This window comes from Mus musculus, chromosome 14 (genome assembly GCF_000001635.26).
Source record: "Mus musculus strain C57BL/6J chromosome 14, GRCm38.p6 C57BL/6J".
NCBI lineage: Eukaryota > Metazoa > Chordata > Mammalia > Rodentia > Muridae > Mus > Mus musculus.
The window spans coordinates 64,792,535-64,811,389 of NC_000080.6; the positions used below are offsets into that span (position 1 = coordinate 64,792,535).

Genomic DNA, 18,855 nt, shown 5'->3' on the forward strand with positions numbered 1-18,855 from the left:
CTTGTAGGGGCCTCTGGGGGGCGGGTGGGGGGGGATGGGTGGAACAGTAAGGTCCTGAGCCCGACAGTAGTGGAGCCGACTTATCTCATTTAAATGATTCTCCTGTTCCAGAGTACCGCTGTCTTAGTTTGGGTTATCAATGCTGTGATGAAGCACCATGACCAAGAGCAAGCTGGGGAAATAAGGATTATTCAGCTTACACTTCTGCCTTGTGGTTTATCATTGAAGGAAGTCAGAACAGGAACTCAAGCAGAGCAGGAACCTGGAGGCAGAGCTGGTGCCGAGGCCAGGGAGGGGTAGGTACTTCTTACCGGCTTGTTCCACAGGGCTTGCTCAGCCTGCTTACTTACAGAACCCAGGACCATCAGCCCAGGGATGACAGCATCCGCTGTGGGCTGGGCCCTCCCATATCAGTCACTAAGAACATGCCCTAGGTTCAGTGGTTCTCATCCTGTGGGTCGAGACCCCTGTGGGGCAGAATGACCCTTTACAGGGGTCACCCAAGACCATAGAAAACACAGATATTTCCATTATGATTCATAACAGTAACAACATCACAGTTATGGAGTAGCAGTGAAATGGTTGGAGGCCCCACAGCATGAGGACCTGTGTTAAAGGGCCGTGGCATGAGTGAGGTTGAGGCTTACCTACAGAGAGATTGATGGAACATTTTTTCAGTTGAAGCTCTCCTCTCTCTGACGACTCTAGTGTGTGTCAAGTTGATATAAAACTACCCAGCACAGCACTGAGTAGGATTAGTCCCCAGTTCCTCCCGGCACGGCTGCTGGATTCTTTGTCCTGTGTCCACCCTTGTCAGTGTGGTCCCTCTCTCTATTATTGTATTAACTACAAAATGTACAACACTCAAAAGGGAACTTTAGGGTTCCCTTCCAAATATTTCTTTTAAAATTCTTTTTAAGTTGTTTGCTTTTTAAAACTTATATTTTTGCTATGATCTGCCATACTTCTTAGTTATAGGGTGTCAGCATGTGAGTCACAAGCACAGTGTTGGCTGTTTAAGGCCTAAGACAGAGCCCTGGCACCTGAAGAAGCCACTCTTCGGCCATCAGGCATCTGGCCAGCATAATGCATCTCCATGTTGGTGGCCGCCACCCCGTCTCCCCTTTAAGGAGGACTGAGTGGCATCGTGGTGCTAAAGGGACTACATACCAGTCACCTGCTCTGTGTCACCAACCTGGTAAAAACTCCATGACCAATGTTTGATGACCCTGCTTGCCACCTGGCTCCACCATCACTCTTGTGTAGATATCTGATGTTGGTGATGGTAGTTTAGCTAGGCGTGAGCACCCTGAGGTTTTATTTGCTGCCAGTGTCTGTTCAGATGTTCCTTAAGTAAGCAACAAACTGATGTTGAGATGTTTAGAACGTGACCCAAGATGAAACCTAGAAAAAGCCTGTCAGTGAACATGCCTCACAGGACCTGTCCCGTCTCCGAGGCAGGAAGCGTGGTCCAGCGGTTAATGTTGTGGGACTTAGAAACGGCCCGTAGAGAGAGAGAGAGAGCAGCACTACTTAGTTACTTAAGGCTTTCAGTATGGACAGAAGCAGAGATCCAGATGGAAGCCTGTACACCATGTTCAGGGGCACGGGCCTGTTAATTGGAACCCACTTTCACTTCTTTCTTAAGAGGAGAGGAATTGAGCGGCTTCCTTTTTGATGATCACAGTTTAGTTTGGAGCTTAACACTTCCTTTGAGACCGTCCCATGTTGTGAGTTCTCTGGAGGCTCAGTGGCCAACGAGCATCAGGGCATTCAAGGCTGCCAGGAAGAGCAGCACAGGGTGGCTCTGCAGTAGAGTGACATGAAACACTCTGTGAGAAAGGACTGAGGAGCGGGTTTGCTGCCTGTCAGTACCCTGGTACTGACTCCTCAGAAGAAGAACGACAAGAACAATTTCTCTGAAGTGTTGTCTCAGAGAACTGGGATTCGAGTTAGCAGAGCATAGAGCCAGCTATGAGAGCGCAGTAAACACAGACTGCTCTCTACAGCAACCCATTCCTGCATTTGCAAACAGTGTTTTCTAGAGGGGATGCTAACCTGGATGAGGCCCGAGGTAGAAGAGGCTCAGAGTCTTCTCATGGTTCTATCACTACCCCGGCAGGGCAGATGAGTTGGGAGAGAAATGCAAGTTTGTGGTGTGAGAATGAGCACTGCCAGGAACCCTTTCATCGGTGGCCTTGGCATTTGCAGGGCAGGAGCAGTCTCTGCTGTCCCTCATGCAGGGCAGGGCAGGGTGGGAACAGTTTCTGCTGTCCCTCATGCAGGGCAGGCAGGGCACTGGAAGATATGTGCTTAGTGCGTCTGAGCCAGAGAGTGGCCCAGACAGAGGCTTTGGTTCCTGGCTTTGATTCAGGATTGTGTGTGGCTCATGGTCTTCTTTTGTGATGGAAGTTCCTAGTTCCTGTTTTACAAACAAGATTCTCATAACTTGTGTGTCGTTTTCTTTGTGTGAGGGTATTCAGAAAGAGTTGGGCTTCTCATTTTCACAGAGGGCAGTTCTGGTTGTAATCAGTTTCTGTCTGAGTTCCAGAAATGCAAAGATATTGCATGGAAAGAGGTGGCAGCTGACAAAATTGCTGTCTTTGACCTTCCGAGGCACATTTAGTAACGAATCTGGAAAATAATGAACTACAATTAATGAAACCCGCACCCGTGTTCAAGTGTATTTCTCAGACAGCACATACAGTAATTGAAAGGACTTCCTGCTCTCTAATTAGTCAGATTGAATTAATTTGCCATGATAGCTCTCTTCACGTGTCTGGAAGTCTGTGTTCCTATGAAGTTGTTGGTGTTCTTCAGAGCTTGAGATTCCAAGTAGCTGCATTGATTAGTCTGGGGAACGAAAGTGTTAAAGTCAGATTGACTTCCCACCAGCACAAGTGAGCTCCCTTCTGGCCTGCTTTCCTGTTTCTGCCCTCTTGGGTAGTATGGCTGTATTGGCTGCAGGGACTTTTGCTTCTTCTGCACTGTAGCCTCAGGTGCAGCAGGCCACTGTCACTTAGTGCTGACCTGTTGAGGAAACTCTCAGATGTAGGTAGCGCCTCCATTGCACTTAGAGCCTTAGAGTTAGTTCACAGAATGAGCTGAATAGGTTCAGCTGAGTCTGATTAAAAATAAGTAATAGTGTTCATAGAATTGCTGAATCAAGGAAGTCTTTGAAGGAGCCAAACTAGAGAGAAAAGAGCCTCTTCAACCCATATTTCCTTGTCCCTCTTGTTCCTGTTTTAAAAGATGTCCACGGACAGGGAGATTGTAGGCTGCTTCAGAATAGGGAGTTAGAATGTCAGGTCTATGTGTTGGAGTACTTACCCCCCCTGGGTCTGCAAGGAAGATTCCAGAAGGAAATGGGCAGACTATTCAAGTATGCATAAAGCCCTCACAGTGATTGTTGTGTTTGTCAGAAATTTTGTCCCCTCCTATGATTGACAGTTGGATCCTGTGACTGACCAGGACCTGTAATGATCAACTCACCCCCACCCCACATGTGGTCATCTAGAGAACACATATGACTGGACCACCACCTTCATATATGTACCTTGTGCTGGTGACAGGTAATCTAAGGGTGCTGTGTACGTCAGACACCCACTTTTCCATTTGAAATATAGCCACCAGACGGGTAAAAAGCTGGCTTCATCATGACTGACACACTCTACTCACATTAGCCTGACACACAGAGTGTAAAGCAGAAGGCAGCTTGGAACATGGTAATACCAGGCACTGAGGATTTCAACGACAACATAGCTTCAGATACCCCTGGCAAGGCCAGGGCCTTCCCTGAGCATGCCTCTGCCCTCACTATATGAACATAGTCCTTGACACAGGCCTCTGTTGATGAGCTTATGGGTCAGGCTTGGTCCTCAGTAGCATGTGGCTATTATCCCATCAGAGGCTCTACTTTTATCAGACTTGTTAAAGCTAGCCATTTCTAATGCCCTGCATCTAGACTCTGCTTAGAATTTTCTCATATCAGAAGGTGAGATGTTGACTTCTGATTATTTGTAGCAAAAAATAAAATTTACAACTCTTATAAAACTAATTTCTCCTACTTGGGCCTAAATAGTTGACTAATATTCATTTAAATAAAAGCTGAGTATTAACTTGGCCACAATTTGATCAAATTCATGATAGTAGGTAGATGTTAGAAAAGGTTTATAAATATAAAAAATGTAGGTGACAATTCAGTATTGTTTAAGGTAATTAATGCTTCCTTTGTCCAGCTTCTCTTGTTCCCTTTACAGCTTTATGCTAAAATTTACAAGGATCCATCTTTTCCCACTGTCTGTTTTATTCTTTGTGCTGTTTGTTAAATGACTGATGTACGTGTTTATTTCTTCAGAAAACACCAAGACAGCACTTATTAGTGCCCTCCTAAGAGTGGAGGGCAAGATGTTCCTTCTGAACTCCACAGATAGAGGCACAGCCAGTGCAGGGTCCCAGCAGGTGCTGCCAAATATGTTTGTGGCATAGGGAAGGGAGTGGGTATTCATGAAGTCTGAGTGAGATGTGATCTCATAAATGACTGGCACCATTTTCCTGAACCGTTGCCAGGTTGTGGTGGCTGAACATGTGTCTGCTGGGTTTCAGCAGTGCTCAGCAGACCACACAAAGGCTCCTGAGCATCGCTGACTCCACTCAGTGCTGGGCTCCCTAAGCCCTGGTTCTGGAGCAGGAAACAGATAATTATATTCACCCTTCTCGCGGGACTTCTTAATATTTATGGTTGTGAAATACTTTGCAGTAGCTTTTATTAATAGTTACCAGATGTGTCATAAGGATTAATGAATTTACGATGTGAAGTGTTTAGAGCTCCTGAAATAGAGGTTACTGTGCATGGAATGTGCAAAGGAGTATTCAAATGGCTGAGCTTGGAGGGTGGAGCTGTTGTGTGTGAAGGAGCAGTGGCTTGCAGAAGGTCCAGCTTAGTTTGTATCTGGTACCTTACTGCTTGAGCCTCTCCCCCAGCCCCATATGTGGATACACAGTGTGTTGGGTACTCTGTCCACCTTTCTCCTCTCCGCCTGGGTAATGCCTCTAACTTCTTCAGCCTCCAAACATTCATCGCACTTCTTGTTTCCTCTTCTTTCTCTTCCTATCCAAGTTTAGGCCCTCAGGAACTCTCTGTGGAACCACTGCAATAATGTCTTCATTGATCTCTCATCCTGGTGTCTTCCCTCCCTAACCAGTCTTCCAAAGGAAGATTCTCCTCTCTGTCATCACACAAAGACTTCTATGCCCCACCCCTTCCAGTTTCCACCCCTTCACTGCACTGAGCCTCTTCCCTTGCTGGGGCTGTTCAAGATCCTGGGGAGACACCAGTTCCCTGATGCCTTCTGCTCAGGCTGGTCCCACCCAGTCACTCGGTCTATCTCTTCTCCCCTGAGTTCCCTCTGCCTTAGGACCTTCCAGTCTGGGATCCATTTCTCACTCTTCATTTTAGTAATTTGGCTTACACATCCCTCCCTGCCCGCAAACAGACCACCTCTCCCAAATGAGAGAAGCCAAATGGACATTGAGACTTGCTGAGTCTGGAGAGCGGTTTCATGGTAGAACCAGGGCTTGGTCTGTTTGTGCCCTCGGTTAATTTTTGCATCTGTTTTGTTAGGGAGCCACCGAGTCATGTTAGGGAGCTGCTGAGTCATGAGGAAGAGTGTGCACATGCTTCCCTGCTCAGGATCACGTCAGCAGGAGTCCATGTTTGGTGGCCACCATTCCCTCCTGCTAGGCTTCTACATTTCCTTCCTTCCTTCCTTCCTTCCTTCCTTCCTTCCTTCCTTCCTTCCTTCCTTCCTTAAAAAAAGATTTATTTATTTTTATGTATATTACTCATACCAGAAAAGTACATCAGACCCCATTACAGATGGTTGTGAGCCACCATGTGGCTGCTGGGAATTGAACTCAGGACCTCTGGAAGAGCAGCCAGTGCTCTTAACCACTGAGCCATCTCTCCAGCCCCCCAGGCTTCAACATTTTAATGCCATGCATTTTCAGTAAAGAATGGAACTTGCAGCCTGAGCACGAGAGAAAGAAACCCTTTTACTGTCTGTACTAAGAAAATGCCCTGTAAACCTTCCTGTTTGAGGGAGACTTCGGTCTGTGGGGAAGAGAGCAGAGGCAGCATCAGGTCCCTTGGACTTGAAGGTGGAGTGGCAGGCATAGAGGACTGCTCCATTTCAGTGTCAGCTGCCCTGGGTGTGGTCAGAGGTCTATGTGCTGGGGGGGGGGGGTGCTAAGGACAGAATATTTTTTTTTTTTGTGGTAAAGGCATTGAGGAGGTGGCTGGAGTCTTGGAGTTCAAGCTCTTCCGACAGCAGGGCAGTAGGGCTGCTATTACGGGACACCCTCGCTTGTTCATCCTCTCAGGCACACATGCTCCTAGCTCCCCTGGAGTTTCACCCCAGTGTCTGAGGGTGGAATGTAAATCCTTTCCCTACTCTGGTCCTTCTGTCGCACTCCTTCTGCATTCTCCCCAGCACCTATCCTGAGCCGTCCTACTACCCTATGAGTTAGAACGGGTCTCGGGTGGTGTTATCTCCCAACTAGTAGCCCTAGTGGCTACGGTGTCATCTTTGCCCTAATATGTGTTTGTTATCTTCAATTGAGGGATGGTGAACAGTCATGCTTAGGCTTGAAGGCCTTGTGTACACAGTCAGAACCACTTGGAATTCTCAGGGCCTGGGAACTAGGAGAGAGTGGATGGTGGCCTATCCAGGTCAGGTTTCTGCTGTCTTGGATACATGTGGTCACTGAGCAACTGGCCCTAGTCCTTGACTTTTCTTCCATGGGATCCTTTAGTAAGTCTTTCAACCTTTCCAGGTCAGAATGGTGACATAGAGTCAGTAGCAGAGCTGTGGCCAGCTGCACAGGGGATGTGAAGCCCAAGCTGTGCCTGCCCTGCCCGTGGGTCCTTCTCTAGTGCTCAGTGAGCAGAGGGAGAGAAGGGAACACTGAAGCCAAAATTGGCATGAGCTGGAGAGGCAGAAATGGTGGGCTCCTGGTTTCTTCCAGAGACCTTCACACTACTGTCTGCCTCTGTCTAGCTGCTGTTGACCTCATCATAAGATGAATTTGGTTCCTGCTCCCTCCTTCTGTCTTCATGTTCTTACCCAGATTCTTAGCATACCTCTAGCACTCCTTGAATCACGTGTCTGTAAGTCAAGCCCTCTGCTGGGTGCTTCACCCCTTCTTCAGGCTCTTCTCCCCTCACCTGCTCTGATGCAGGGCTTTTATTACTGCAATGCCTGCCTGAGCTTCTGCTGCCTCTCCAGAGGGCTCCGCACTGTCAGTGAGATGCTTTCTGGCTCTTGGCTGCCTTCTGCTTGCTTTGCTCAGGAGTCAAGTTACCTCTCTTCTTTTTCATAGCTCTGTTAGTTTCAGATGCCCAAGGCTGCCCCTCTGTCTTTGTCTGCTTGGTGCTCCAGCCAGAAAAGCTGCCTTCGTCCTCAGTCCTGCAGCATACGATGGGCTCCACGTGCTTCCTGGCCACCCAGGCTCAGGCCGACTCCTGCTTTCTGTTTCAGTGACTTCATGTAAACACTTGTGCTCACAGTCCAGTATTGACCAGCATGTGTCTGTGACCACAGAGAAGAAGCATGACAATTATATATGTGTGTTATATCTGGCTGGGGCCAGCCTGTCTTGTGTGGTGTAGAACCCTGGCACCCTCAAGCCTAGTTGGCAGGAATGTGTTGGAGTTCCTGAGAGTTGTGACGGTCTCCTTGTGGCTCCTGGCAGCTTTCTGCTCTGTGCCCCTCTACCCTTTGGGCCCTCACTCATGTACTTGTCTCCTCAGCCCGTGCCCCGAATCTTGGTGCAGCCTACCTTCTCAGATACCTGGGCAACAAGGACAGAGGAGGTGAGTCACCAGGTTGGGGCTGCCCCACTTGCAGAGGTGGCCCTAGGATCCTTTGGTCAATTCCTGCCTTTCTGTCTTTGCTTCCCACTTTAATAATTAGCTACAATGTAGGTCACTGCCTTCTCCATGCACAGGCTCCTTGTTACACTTTGCTATTTTCAACCTGCTAATCATATGATTGCTAAAGTTTTTGGTGCTTGACTGCTAATGTAGTCTGTGCTTTAATAGCCCACTGCTAGGCAGAGGGGGTTTCTATAAACAGAACTATCTTTTTCTTGTGAGTGTTTGCTTAATTCTCAGTTTTACAGTTCATTCTGGTCCATGTTATCAACGTGAAAAGCCTAATGCAAGGCTGGGAGAGAACTGTTTCTTCTGGTCTCCCACAGCTTGGCAGTGCTTGTCATCCTGCTAGCAGGAGACCCCCCTAGTCCCACCATGCCTTCAGTCTTTCAGAGGATGGCTCATCTTCATAAGGGAAGTAATACATTCAGACAACAGCAAACAGGGTCTGATGATCTGAGGGACAATTGACCCTTTAGGTAGTGCCCTATTGTGAAAAGTCCCATCTTAGCCATCCCAAGGCCCCTCTCCTGGGAGTATTGTCGGTGGTCAAGTGGTCATGTGGTATTTAGGCTGGCAGTTTTGACCAGAAGCAGCACTCACTGGTTAGGCTACCGTGTGCCTGGCTCCTGCTGCTCATCCCAGTGGCTCACAGCCTTTGGAAATTCTACAGGCAGCAAATAGGTTTCAAGTGATAAATTTGAATTCCAGCCAAGTGAAACTGTTTACAGGGTGCTGGGATGGAGCTGGAGGCTGTGTCATCTTCCTTTTGCCATCTTTAGTCTGCCTTCACTCTACCTGGCTTGTCCCTTCCATGGGGAGCATGCACATGCCCTTCAGCTTCTCTGGGCTTCACTGTAAATGACTGTTTGTAGTTCCCGCACCCCTCTCCCACCAGTGATCCAAGTGGGGCATTGGAACACCTGTCACCTGAGGTGCTCTGTGCCTCTCCTTCATGCCACTCTGGCTAGGGTGGAACTAGAGGTGACTGGATCTCACTGATGGGTGAGTATGGAAAGGCCACAGGTCATGTCCAGCTTCTCTTGTAGCTCTGTGCACTTCCCTTGCATCTAGCAATAAGAAACTCGAGTAGGAAAGGAAAGGAAAGGAAAGGAAAGGAAAGGAAAGAAGGAAGGAAGAAAGGAAGCAAGCAAGCAAGCAAGCATGTCCAAGTTGCAGAAGAAAAATGATTGAAAGATCGCCTAATCTTTCAGCATGTTTATGGCAATGACAGTTATTGATCTGCTGGATTGAGTAAGTTTTCAGTCAGAGCCCCATCACAAAAATGGGCTGTTAATCTCCAGAGGTACCGTGAATTCCCTCCCCCACAAAGTGTGCCTTGTGGGCAAGGAAGGCTTCTGGAAGAAAGCAGGAATATAAATGACAGTTCACGGGAAAATGCATGATTTATCAAACCACTGAGTTAAGCCAAGTAACTGGAAGAGACTTATAGATCTTAGCTCCTTCCCAGTTCAAATAAATCCTGTGTTTCAAATGAAAAGTGACCATCTATGCATAAATATTGGGATACATCTTTCCTTTTCTGCGCAGCCTTCCATCTTGTTCCCATCCTGTCTTCTCCTTCCCCAGCACCGAGGGTTCAGAATTGGGAGATAGTGTTTGACTCCCTCAGACAGCTTGTTATCTAATAGAACATCCTGTGCTCACTCCCAAAACCCTGGGGCTAGCGGGGGCTGCCGTCACTGTGAACTCCTGGCTTCGTGTCTGTGCCTTCTGTCTGGTAACTCAGACAGTGATGTGAAAGGCCACTGGCTCTGTCCTTGCTTAGTGACGATCCCTTGGCATATGTCCCAGAATCAGAGGCCCTTAGGCCCTGACAGGACACTAGGAGCCGAAAAGCAAGCTCCTAGGGAAAGAGCCCTAGCTATAGGCAGCCTGCGCCCCTTCCTTGTCCCTGCCTCCCAGCCTGAGCACCCCGCCAGCACTGTCTGGGGTCAGAGCCTCATGTGCCTGCATTGCTTGCTAAAGCACTTGCAGATTGTCTGGTGAGGTCATCCTTTGGATTTTGCCAGAGAAAAGTGCTTCTCTGCTCTCTTTAGTGCGTTTCAGTCCTCCTCTGAGGACAGTGGAGGTTGAGGGCATCTGCTTCCATGGGAACAGATACCTAGGACCAGGGGAGCTAGGATGGGTGGGGTGAGGTTTAGTGTGTGCTGCTTCTTCCTGGAGTGGGGGCCTTTGCCTCCTGTAATGCCCTCCTGTGCCCAAGTGCAGGGATGAGCATCTCTGTAGAAGATGCAGATGCAGCGGGGTCTGGTCCATTGTGCTCAGCCACACCCAAACACAGACGTACAGCACAGTGTTCACCTGGCATTTGGTTCCTGGAGCAAGGCAAGCTCTGACTAGGTTTGCTCAGGTGTGCACTGCACCGAGCCAGGAACAGCTCCTACCTGGCTCAGCATAGATCTGGTAGTGCTAGCCCGGTGGGCTTTGATTTGGTGGGAAGGCCTTTCCAACCTTCCTTAGTATGCCTTCTGTCTTTCTGCAGGCTCAACAAGGCAGCCCTGGGCCTAGTGGGGCTTTGGAATCCATGGTGAAGATGGCGGCCCCTGCAGTAAAGATCTGTGACAAACCTGTCAAAGTGTCTTCCCCTCCATCTCCCATGGTGGTTACTCAGCCCCCAGAAGGACAGGATGGACCACCCAGCCCTTTGAGTGAAGCTTCAAGTGGCTACTTCTCTCACAGTGTCTCTTCTGCCACCCTGTCAGAAACACTCACCTTAGGCCTGGACACCACAGGCCTCGGCAGCCAGACGCCTGGGTCCCCCCCTGCCCTGTGTCAGGTCACCCCAGAGCCTGAGCTGGCTTTCCTCTCCTGCACACAAAGCCATCCTCCTGCCCCAGAGGAGGCCCACGTACCTGCAGCTCCTACTCAAAGCACAGAGCTGGAGGTTCCCAGAGCACCTCTTCTTTCTGAACCCGCGTCTGCTGTACCCACGTCCCCATTCAGAATCCGGAAAGTGCGGACCTCAGAGCTTAAGTCCTTCACAGGCATGCTGGGTGGTGCCTCCTCCGGAGCAGAGGAGGACCCCCTGGCTTCAGAAGACCCCAGCAATGCTAGGGGACAGACTCTGGGGAGGCTAGAAGTAACATCTGACTCTGAGGATGCCAGCGAAGTCCCTGAGTGGCTCAGAGAGGGAGAGTATGTTGTTGTGGGCACCAACAAGACGGGCATTGTACGGTATATTGGACCAACTGATTTCCAGGAGGGAACATGGATTGGTGTGGAGCTGGATCTGCCTGCAGGTAAGTAGACTGCGGGTGCCCGTGCTGAACATGGCCCTGCTGAGTGTGGACTGGCAGGAAGGGAACATGGGATGTGCTGTGGACCGGAGCGCATCAGACTCCTTGAGCCTCCTGACCCTTCATAACCAGAAGCTAGCTTATCTAAACTCTCAGAATCCATCAGAGCTCCAAGGTAGTCACTGAAAACTGCTATAAACTCAGTAATACTTTAAATGTTTTTCTCTTGAGTCCTTACCAGCTGTGTGGCCCAGGCTGGTTTGAACTGACTTGGGCCCAGTGATCCTCCAGCTGTAGCCTTCTACTATCTGGGGCTACAATTAGGTGCCACCATACCCAGTGTTCTTTGTAAAGTCACAGCAGCAGCTCTGTCTCAGGCCACATTCTGTGCTCCAGAGACGCCAGGACACTTAGGGGTGAGCACGAGCGAGATGGCTTAGGTGAGGTCAGGTGAGAGTGGTGCAGACTCAAGTCAGACTGCAGAGCTCAGGGTGGGCAGGAAGCGGGAGGCCCTAAAGAAGCATGTGTTGCGACATCTGTAGCTGTTTTTCCAGTGTTGTTTTATCCTTTAAGACTAGGCTTCCCTTGAGGCCCAGCACTAGGCCCTGTGTCTGACCCAGCCTGTGGCCTCTTAGGCACTTTGATCCCTTGTTGTAAGCACAGGCCAAATGGTTTGCTTGGGTACCCATTTCCAACCTGGGCCATGTGGAGCATGCTTACTGAGCTACCCTACCATTACTGGGATCTGTAGTATCTTGTATTTGTCACCTCACAGGGAAATCCCATATCCACTGGCAGCTGTGCCCTGCTCAGCCCTGGGTCACAGTTAATCTGCTTTTTGTTCCCAAGTTTATGGAGGGCCATGATCTGGGGTTGGGTGGAAGGAAACTTCTGTGCCTGGCATCTTTCCTAACATGTGGCCCGGGTCCCTTTGTGTGCAGTGCCATTGCAGCTCTTCCTGTTTCTGACTGAGGGGCTCTGCCGCTTGTGTCTCTCATCCAGCCTGTGGCCTCACCAGTCCATTTATCCCTGGCTGCAGACACAGGCCAAAATGACACCCTTGTCCCCGATCCGAGTGCTTCCTGTGTATTCACTATCTTTAAAAATAATCTGGCAGAGAATACCTTGATTTGGAAGTGGTTCAAGATGTTAACTGTAGTAGAGGCTGGAAAAAATTTCAAATCTGCTTTTCCCAAAGTGCAGGAATAAGTCTGTGTCTGCAGATGAACTCAAGAATTAAAGAGAATTAGGAAATAATTTAACTCACCTACAGGAACTAAGTACGTGCATTGCTGTGCTAGGTTCGAACACGCTCTGGTGAGCAACATCTCCTCCTTGACTTGTAATTGTCAGAGGAGAAATGCTAAGGGAATAAATACATTTTGATAAGAACAAGTGTGCTGAGGGATAGAGGAGGGTGGCTGACCGGAACACCACAAGCTGTCCAGACACACAGAGGGTCCAGGAAGCAGGGCTGGCAAGTTGGGCTGTCGCCAGGGTAAGGCCAGGCAGTGTCTCATGCTGCTGAGGGGGGCCCAGCTTTCTGTGTTTGAGGACTAGTAGGAAAGTGGCCTCAGAGGCCTGCGGGGCACCAGGTGCCCGTATCTGAGAGTCTTGTGGTGAGTAGTGCAGTTTCATCAGGGACTGAAAAGATGACCCCTCGCAGAGCACAAATGGGAGGAATGGGAACAGGAAGACCGCTTTGAGGGTTGCAGATGTGTGAGTGGGGAGGGCTGAGGTTGAGGTAGTGGTAGGTATGGGAGCAATGGTCAGGGTTCGGGAAGACGTGTAGGGCAGGTGGAAGGGGACCATCAGGAGGAGTGTCAAGGTGACAGCTAATGTGTGCTATCAGAACAGGCCACGAACACAAGTCCCTGAGTTGGAAAGGCTGAAAAATTGCCGATCAGTGTAGGATCACCGTCTCAGGTGATCCAGAGTCACAGAGATGATAGGTGCCCTGGGGGCCAAGCTGTGGGACAGTCATACCTGGACTGAGCTGGGACATGGGACATTAAGCCAGAGCCTTGCTTGCATTTAGGAAAGGAGCTGGTGCCCCTGGAGGAGCAGCAGCCAGCTCTGCCTTGATGGCTCCCACCTTGCTGCTTCATCCTTCAGACTACAGGCTAGGGGCTGCCTGTCCCTGATAACGACTGGTTGCTGTCCTGAGAGGCTACTGTTCTGGGCACTGGGCTCACTGGCCTCTGGGTTGGGTGGCTTGGAGGTAGCAGCATGATGGATGAACACAGTAAAGAAGATGACTGACAAGGCGGCTCCATGATGCTTGTTTCCTTCCTTCCCTGCAGGAAAGAATGATGGCTCCATTGGTGGGAAACAGTATTTCAGGTGCAACCCTGGCTATGGGCTGCTGGTGAGGCCCAGCCGGGTCCGCAGGGCTGTGGGCACTGGGCGCAGGCGCAGTTCAGGGCTCCAGCCTCAGGGAGCCCCAGAGGTCCGCAGAAGTGCTACCATCTCGGGCTCTGCCACCAACCTGGCTTCACTGACAGCTGCACTGGCCAAGGGAGACAGGAGTTACAAGAATCCTGAGAACCGGAAGTCCTGGGCCAGCTAAGATGCACCTCCCTTGTGGACTCGAACAGGAAGGGGGAGACCTGGCTCCTCCATGGGAGCAGGGCCATGAATGCTTTTTGCACGACGCAGGGATGCTGGACAATCTGGTTCCCTGTTCCCTCTGGGAAGCTGGAAGCTGGATTTCCTTCCTCTGCTTGGCAGTGGCAGAGGCCCCTTAGCTATGCTCCCCTGGTTAGGGGTGGAAGGTTCCAGGAGCCCAGAGACTCGTGGGATGGAGCCAGCCCAGCTCCTCCCTGCCTGCTTGAGGATGGGGGAGGGGGTTCCCAGCCAGATGTGTTGGGCTCCCCTTTCCTTATTCTGCTGACTTCACTAATGTCTTAATTTAAGCAATGATCCTAACTGGTGACTTGCCCTCACAGACTGGACTTCCCCTGCCTGGGCCCAGCACGCACACTACCCTCTCCGTGCACCGGAGATTATCAGCCTCCCCTGGGCCACACCTCATCCTGCTGCACGGCTGGCTCACAGGGTTTCTAAGAGGCATCTTTGTGGGTGTCCCGGTGTCTTTACATTCAAAATCTTTTCTGCTGGCCATTCATTTCCTAACAGGATGCTTGAACTATATTTATTTAATTTATTTTTCCAAAAGTTAAAATACTTCACAATCCACAATCGCTGTCTATCCCAACATGCCTGCCTGTGCTTTCTGGCCTCTGGCTGGCCAGAGCTGCAGCCTCTATCTTGGATGGTGGTTGCTGGAAGTGGCAGCCATCAAATGAAACCAGCTGCCCTTGTGTTACTTGATTGGAGACACCATGGCTTTACTGACCCTGGTGGGAAGGCTGACCCAGGGTTGGCACGGATCGAGCCTTCAGTACCTTGTCTGGATCTGCCAGGCTTCAGGGAGCTGGAAAATGTTTTGACTCTGCCTGTGCCTGGGGCCAGCAGCTGGCCAGGCAGGTAGTGAGGGCAGAACCATCTCCATTTCCTTCTGTGGATCTGGGCTGGAGTCATGGTATATCCCAGGGCATTACCAACCACCTGTTTGCTGAGACGTGCATGGCCTTTGAGTCCCAGAGTGTTGGTGGAGGGCTCAGTGGGTAGATCAGAGTCACCTAGTCCCTGTTGTCCCAGGCCCTGCCCTGCCTTCCACCTCAGGCTGTATCAGTACACAGGTTATCCTTGGCAGTTTGTTTGAAGTTTGACTCTCAGATTCTCGAAGAACCACAGCTAACAGGTGTCTGTAGAGGAATTGGTTCTGTGAGGACTTAAGCCTTTTAAAGGAAGTAGCTCCTGCCAGGTAGCTTCTCAGAACCCCTCAGCCTCCTCTGGCCATTGTGGCCTGTGCTAGTATTGCTGACACTCAGTCTGGACTGTCTGCATTGTCTGATTAGCCCAGTATAAACTTCACTACCATCTGCTTGCCCAAACCCTGACCAGAGGCTGCTTAGAGCGCTAGGAGGATGGGTGGCCTTCCTGGCACAGGTGCAGACTCTGCCTGCACCCCAGCCTGGGAGTCAAGTGTCACTCCACTTGTCACCACAATCTGCCAGGAGAGACCTGCCTCTGTTCCATTCTTGAATAGCACAGATTTCTGGAGCTGCCAGCTAGAGGCAGGCACCAATTCAGTAACTCCTCTCCCTCAGCTGGCATCTTGGGATACGCACCAGGTGAGTTAGCAGTGCCAGTCCTGCCTGGCCACTCTATGGAAGCCCACAGTGCTTCTGACTGTGTTCTAGTGAGAGCTTTTCTCCTGTCAGCATCCACAGTGTCCCCTAGAGAGCAGTGTCCCGGAGTCCCATCCTCTAGGATGGCCATGCAATGGCTGCTAGGGAGAGAAGTCCCTGAGGATGTAATGCCAGTCGTGTTAATGCTGTGGGAAGGGACATTGTGCCACCTGTCACTCGGATGGTGTAAAACGGGAGAAAGTTACTATTGACTTCATCTCGCTATCCGGAGTTCTCAGGAAGTCCTGAGGATCTCACTTGGCCAGCTGTCATCCCGTGGTTCTGGGACCACTGTCTCTCTCCCAGCACCCCCTTCCCTTCCCTCCCTGCTCATTGGATCTGAGGTTCCCTAGCCTTTCTATTTCCAGGCTGCCTAAGAAATCCCCCTGCCTCTGAAAGTAATACCATTTCCACAGAGCCTTGCAGGATACTCTTCATGTGAAGCGCTCCAGCTTCACAGGCAACTGGCCAAAGCACATGGGTCCTCCAGTGGCTGGAGGGTGTTTTGTGAGGGCAGTCTGTCTGTCTGCACAGAAGGCTCTGCTCTCATGCACTTGGTGCTCAATGTGGATGGGATCTTTTGGGATCTCATGGCACACATAGCAAGTGTGCTAGAAGTTTATCCTCATGGGTGTTCCTTATGAGTTGTTCCTGTGGCCGAGAGGACCCTGTGTTCCTGTCTGCTTTGAGGGCAGGGAGGTGACCTTGGGAAAGCTGGCACTTTCGGGTGGGTCCGAAGAGATGGGGCTCAGGTGCTTGCTGGTCTTCTGGGTTTGCTGAGCACATATTGCACTCTGACCTTCATGTTGCCTGTGGGCCGGATGAAGACAGTGAGCTGTGTTCTTCCTGGGCTCTCATGCCAGAAGAGGCTAGACAGGCCAGCTGTAGCTTCAGCTCTCCACTGACTGCCTTTTGGAGCAGACTAACACTAACTTGCAGCTGGAAACGTGATGTATAGGGGCTGTGGTTGTTAAAATGTCAGGTAGTGGAGGGTAGGTGGTGGGTGTGGGGTTAGGTGCCCATGTATAAGGGCAGAGGGCCAGTGTTTCTGGGCTGTGTTTAGTGGCATGTCCCCTGAGGAGTTGCACATGGTGTTTCCATGTTTTCAGTTTTCTCAACCACTTATCATGCCTTAGGGGTTCTGTGTGGGAAGCAGGTGAGTGACCCATGTAGCATTTACCTGTCTGTCCAAGCTGCCTTTGCTACGTGTTGCCCATGGATGGTGACTTGAAGCTTCTAGTGCCTCAAGGCCCAGGCCACCTCAGGTCAGAGACCATAGGGCCATCTCTAGTGCCTTCCTTGGGACCAGTGTCTAGCCTGTGCTTCTAGTCCCAGACACTGCCCAAAACATCTTAGTCTATATGCTGCCTTCCTTTTGTGCTGTGGACAAAAATTGGGAAAAGCACGGCTGTGTGGATTGTGTAAATATGAGCTCATATCTGTGATGTTGATTCCAGGAATCCAGTGATTTGGTACATGTTAAATGGGAATTAAAAATCCAAAGACCCTGTAATGAATAGTAAAGATGATGATTTATGTTGTATGAGGAACCAAACTATTGTAATTTTGTACCATACATACCTTTCCATCAAGTGACCAACAGCTTCTAAATAAATCCAGGTGATTTCTTGCTTATGTCCGAGGTCAAGCATAACTGTTCTTGCCTATCCTCACCCTGGGCTTCAGCTGACTACACTGTCCCTTGGTGGTGGTCCTGGGGTTTCCAGAGAGCAGCAAGCCCCAGGGCACAAACTTCTGTGACCCCCCTAGATGTGGATCAAAGACCCTGGAAGTCCCCATTGGCATCTTGGTCCCTGTCTCCAGTCCCTCACTCATTTCAGCCCCTTATAGAAGCCAGGCAGCATCAGAAACTCCTGGGGGACTGAGACTAAAAGGAAGTGGAGCTTCAGGGCTAAGAATAGGTGGCTCTGTGTGTGTGTGTGTGCGTGTGTGTAGGTTCCCTGATTTCAGACAGGGATTTCACCATCTGCTTTGACCTATGATTGACATAGGCCCTATTATGGACTAAACTAGAGAACAAAGTCTTTCTACTGCTGCACATAGATATACACTGGAACAGTGGTTCTCAACCTTCTTAATGCTGCGACTGTTTAATACAGTTCTTCATGTTGTGGTGACCTGCAGTTATTTTTGTAACTGTTGGTGCTTCATAAATGTAATGTTGCTACTGTTTTGAATCATGATATAAATATCTGTATTTTCCAGTGGCCTTAGGTGACCCCTCTGAAAGGGTCAAGACCCACAGGTTGAGAACCACTGCCTCAGAACAAGGTGTTTTAGAAAGAGGAATAAGTTAGGGCTATGGAACCTGCCTTTAGACCTGCCTAGCAGGAAGCCTGCCCTTTCTGGGTTTGTGCTAGGGAAGGGACCTCCTCTGCCACCCATGGGGCCCCACTCTCAGCCACTCTGCTACAGTAAAGCATTGTTTCCAGGGTTCAGGACTCATGTTTTTCTCCCTACACCAACCATCATTTTGCCCTTGTCTCATAAATAAAATAGCCTGAGAATGCTGGGTCAAGGGCACCTGGAGGCCCGAGTGGAGGTGGCCATTAGCCATAGGCAGCTTCTGTCTTCACAAGACTTGTCTGTATTCCCAAGTGCAGCAGAGTTATTCTCAGAGATAAGCCCTGCCAAGCAGAGACGAAAACCGTGGCAGGCAGGAAAAGCCCCTTGAAAGATGAGGCAGGATTCTGAATGGAACTGATCCAGCGGCGGGGGTGGGGGCGGGGGTGGGGGTGGGGGTGGAGACATCATCTTTTTCAGACTGCGGTTATCTAGATACTCCAGGAGAGGTCTAGTCTGTACCAAGCCCTGGCATGGGCTGTAGTGGGTGTCACTCTTTGCTTACTGAGTGACTCAAGGGATGTGGGTTCTGATCCTGGGCCTAGAGGAGCCCAGGAAGTCACCCTTGGATACAGAGAGGAGAGAGTACCCCAGGGAGATGCTTGAAATAAGGGTTTGGGGTCAAACTCTGCAGACCTGTGAGGTAGGGACAGGCCTGTCCTAGCCTCCATCCTGATCTGAGCTGTGCTGTCTGAAGCATGTCTGAGCATGCATACCATGAAGGGAAATGATTCGCAGTCATCTAAGGACAGGTGGAGAGAGTCCCTGCCTGGGCGACAGGGAAGGCTGGCACTTGGCCTTCCCTCTGCTCACCACTGAAAACCAGAACAGGGCGCACGGAGCTGCCCTTTGCTTCTGCTCCTCCAGATACAGCTTTCAGAGTTGGCTCCTTTAAGAGGCTCAGGGTGGGCAGGCCGCAGCAGGAAATGGAGAGAGCAAAAGCAAGCTACAGATCCTTAAGCTTGGCTGTGGTCCTGGGGCGGAGCCTTACTGGATGTGTGCCCCCCAGCCCCCAACATGAAGTGGTGATGGGTTCTGCTCA

At 50.3% G+C, this 18,855-nt stretch overlaps 1 protein-coding gene across 5 annotated transcripts in view; it reads left to right on the forward strand.

Moving 5' to 3' along the window:
* The window catches only part of Kif13b (kinesin family member 13B), a 157,127-nt gene extending 140,043 nt beyond the window's left edge, over window positions 1-17,084 (forward strand). Inside the window, exons 38-40 of one of the 5 annotated variants that reach the window (XM_006518619.4) lie at window positions 7,811-7,873; window positions 10,440-11,196; window positions 13,497-17,084. In XM_006518619.4, coding sequence (XP_006518682.1) covers window positions 7,811-7,873; window positions 10,440-11,196; window positions 13,497-13,762 — 1,086 coding nt within the window. In that variant the 3' untranslated portion in view covers window positions 13,763-17,084. The other 4 variants (NM_001081177.2, XM_006518621.4, XM_006518620.4 and 1 more) reach the window with 4 other exon arrangements.
* The last annotated feature ends 1,771 nt before the right edge of the window (window positions 17,085-18,855 follow it).